The 3,676-nt window shown below is 42.7% G+C and overlaps 1 protein-coding gene across 1 annotated transcript in view; it reads right to left on the bottom strand.

The window, feature by feature from the left end:
* Positions 1-408: 408 nt before the first annotated feature.
* Positions 409-3,676, bottom strand: part of KDR (kinase insert domain receptor) — a 68,298-nt gene continuing 65,030 nt past the window's right edge. Inside the window, exon 28 of the mRNA XM_015406116.1 lies at positions 409-1,814. Coding sequence (XP_015261602.1) covers positions 1,613-1,814 — 202 coding nt within the window. The 3' untranslated portion in view covers positions 409-1,612. The remainder of the gene's footprint in view (positions 1,815-3,676) is intronic.

Raw genomic sequence — 3,676 nt, 5'->3', positions numbered from 1 at the left:
CCAGAGTTTGCAGTCCTGCAGTGACAGGGTGGCCCTCTCTGTGGGTGGGCAATTCACAGCCATTCAGACTCCAAAAGAAAATCTTCCTGGTGTAAGAAAGAAGCATGTCTTCCATTGTAATGCAGACAAGAAAATGTGCCTCAGTTTACAGACCTCTGGGAAGCACCAGTTCACCAATGTGCATTTCCCTTTAGATTTTATGGCATTCAGTGAGGAAGCAGAAAACTGGTCTGCTGCGTGTGATGTGAACCAGCCCTACAGCAACAAAGAATATTTTTTTAGGACACTATAGACATAAAACGTACCTGGTACATTTGTCATAATATATAATATATATTTATTTTTAATATATTACATTTCTTTCTACAAAACCAGACTATAAATACTGTTCTGCCATTTTTCCCGACGATTCGTAGGTTCCCAGCACTTGAATATTATAGTACAAAAACATGACTAAAAACCAAAAATACAAAGTAACACTGGTCACAATAGCTCTACAGTTTCATTTTAAAAAAAGGGTCTTGTAATATACATAATACATTTTTAGAACATCGGGCCTCCAAACTGTCTAACAATTCTTATCCTTCAAAGTATCATTCAAAATCTGAGCAGCTAGTTGAGTAACATGCTATTGATACACATGGATTTAATGACTAGATTTCTTTGCTGGATTACTTCCTAGATATGTTGGGATCCATTTTGTTTGTCAACTGAGGCAAAGGCCACCAACACCTGAGGTAAAATTCCTGGATTATTTAGCAGATTTTGTATGTACTGACAAAGCCAAGAATACTTCTGCAGAAAATGTTCCTCTAAAGAGTCTCAGCTGATCAAGGCCCACACAGTCAAAAACAACCTCCTTCTGAAAGGAGAATAATCACTCTTGTCAGCCATCACAGTTTCAGCAGTATTGTCATGGAGATTTAGACCACAGGTTCCTTTGATGGAAGAGGTATACAGAGTCACATCCTAATCAGGTCTGCTTACAATCCTCCTCGACCCTCTTCAATGGGGCTTACACCCAGGAAAATGTTTTTAGGATTGTCTTCTTGAAGGGCGATGCCCAAGGAGAACAAAGGCACTGTTATAAGTTCATTTGTGGTAAAAATAGAAAACCCAGATGATTGTGACTGAATGCTAATCCATCTTCATGCAATTGCACAGACATGTGGTGTCAAAACTAACATTTCATGTACGTCTCAGTGTCTTAACAATTTGAAATAATGCTTGGAATAATCTAAGCAGGTATATTTGTATGAAATACGGTGCTTGGATTCAGGAGGGTATCCCTGTTGGTCTGCAACAGAAGAGCTAGATTCCAGGCTAGTAGCACCTTAAGAGACCAATAAGATTTTTCAGGGTATACGTTTTCGAAAGTCAAAGCCCCTTCATCAGATACAGCACTTGGGGATCTTAATTTAAGCTTAAACACTGACTTTGGTTCCAGTAGTCCATGGAGCACTTGTTGTCCTTCTTATCAAAGAAGATGTAGAGAAACACATACTTTTTCTAATCCTGTGACTATAGATGTTGTGGGCATCGAATACCACTGGTTTAAGAAAAAGGCAATGTTCAGTGTGAAGTTCTGTTGTTATTTATCTCCCCCCCCTTCTTAAACAGGAGGTATCTCAGGGCCATAGACCAGCACACCAGGAGTCTGAGAAAGGTCTTCCCTTGTAGGTAAGAGTTCCGTTTCTTCGCCAGAGTAAACCGTGGTGTCCATATCATCCGAATGATATCCTGACTGGTAGCCACTTGTCTGGTTTGAAGCTTCAGACATAACAGACTCATTGCTTTTACTGGAGACCAATCCACTGCAAAATAAAAATAGGTATTATGAACTCTAAGCATGCTCTGAACATTTATTCCCAGTTTCCCTTTGGCTTTAAAGACAAATGTGGACCAGCATGGAAATATACAGTGCATTCCTAGGCAGATTTACATTTCTTTAAATCCAGTGAATTCAGTGGATTTAGAAAGGTGCAAGTCTGCTTATAATTGCAATGATAGTCACTCTTGGTATGATCAGGAATATTCAAATGTATGGTTGATTTCATATTACCTTTTCAAACAGCACGGTTTCCATTATTGGCCCATCATGGAAGAAACCGGTACAGGGATGGCTGTTTCACACAGCATTTCCCTTCCGGTAAGGAGCCATCTCTGAAGCGCTGTGGCCATTTCAAACTGTGCCACTTTCTTTTCCCGCCATTTTCCTCTGTGCACATGATCTCCCTGAGAGGGTTTCTTTGTTAACATTCCATTGGGAGCACTATGACGCTGATGTGACGTCCTGTTACAGCATCACAGCATTCCCAATAGAACATTAAAAAAGGAGAGAGAGATTGGGGGGAAAGGGCACGAAAAATCTGTAACTGGAGGAAGTGCTACATAGGGGCATTTCACACCGCCCACTGTAGCGATTCAAATCTGGAATAAGGGATTGAAGACCTGAGGAAAGCCGTTTTCGTCGACAATGCCTCAGGCACGCTTCCCAAGCAGGAGACAACCGGCATTGTATGAACAGGTAAATATATTCCATTAACAGCCGGTTACTAAAATGGGTCTGTCTGAAATGACAGGGGAAAAAACCATTAGTAACCAGTTCCTGAAATAGGATAGGCTGTCTGAAATCCTTCTATATCTTAGGTTATATATGCTTGGAGGATAATGAATACTCTCTGGCTTTGTTCAGACCTTTATGGATCCTCTTCAAGAGGTGGAAAAGCGAACACATTGTCTCTTTTCGTTGCACAAAAAAAGCAATGAGCCCCAGTGTGTTGCTCACGGGTGCCATGGTCATGGTGTTCCCCAAAGTATTTCCTTATGCCCACTTGCTTTCTCCCCAGAACACCTCTTCCACAAAGCAGAGAGTCAGTCCCCGCTTCCCTCCACTTCATTGTAGCAGGAGATGTTTCAGAAGAACCCAGGAAGTATCACCTTTGGGTCTTCAGGGAGTGCCCTTTCAAAAACAGCTGCCTCCATCGGAGGAGGATGCTTGACTTGGGACCTCTCAATCTTTTGTAATCCTCCCCCACGGAAAAACCACTGTATGGTAGTACTCCTTATATTTTCCTCAACATCCCAAAAGTGCCCAAAGGCTCAACAAGGTGGGGGACCCCTGAAATAAAGTTGCATCTGACGCGAGAGCTCCATGCATCAGGCTGTAGGCCTGACTGGTGTGATCTACCCTTCCTAAAAAAGAGGGGAATTGTGCAAAAGAGCACAGAGCTAATCTTAGGGCACGGTGCAGTGGAGATGTTTCCATAGGAGGTCCAGCTTTCTTCTCTCCCCCCCACCTTTTCGTGAGTATTTGGGGTATGGGTGTGCGCCTGGAAGTCATGGTTGACTTCTGGCGACCCCTAGTGGGGTGTGGGTGTTTCAGAGAGGTGGCTTACTATTGCCTGCTTCTGCATCCCAGCCCTGGAATTCCTTGGAGGTCTCCCTTCCAAGGACTTGCCAGGGTCGGCCCTGCTTAGCTTCCAAGATCTGATGAGATCAGGCTTGCCCGAGCTATCCAGGACAGGACGTCTTCCTTTTTCCATGTTGGGAACATTTCAAAGCTGTCCTTTTTTAAAGGGCATTTCATTGCAAGTTTGGAAACCAAATTGTTCTTTCATTGTTAGGATTATACTTTCAGTTATTTTGTGGCTGGCTTTTGGTCTTTAAATCTTAG

The sequence above is a fragment of the Gekko japonicus genome, unplaced genomic scaffold, assembly GCF_001447785.1.
Source record: "Gekko japonicus isolate JY-2015 unplaced genomic scaffold, Gekko_japonicus_V1.1 scaffold896, whole genome shotgun sequence".
NCBI classification, from domain to species: domain Eukaryota; kingdom Metazoa; phylum Chordata; class Lepidosauria; order Squamata; family Gekkonidae; genus Gekko; species Gekko japonicus.
The sequence above is the reverse complement of the archived record's forward strand: the minus strand, read 5'-3'. Positions and strand labels throughout refer to the sequence as shown.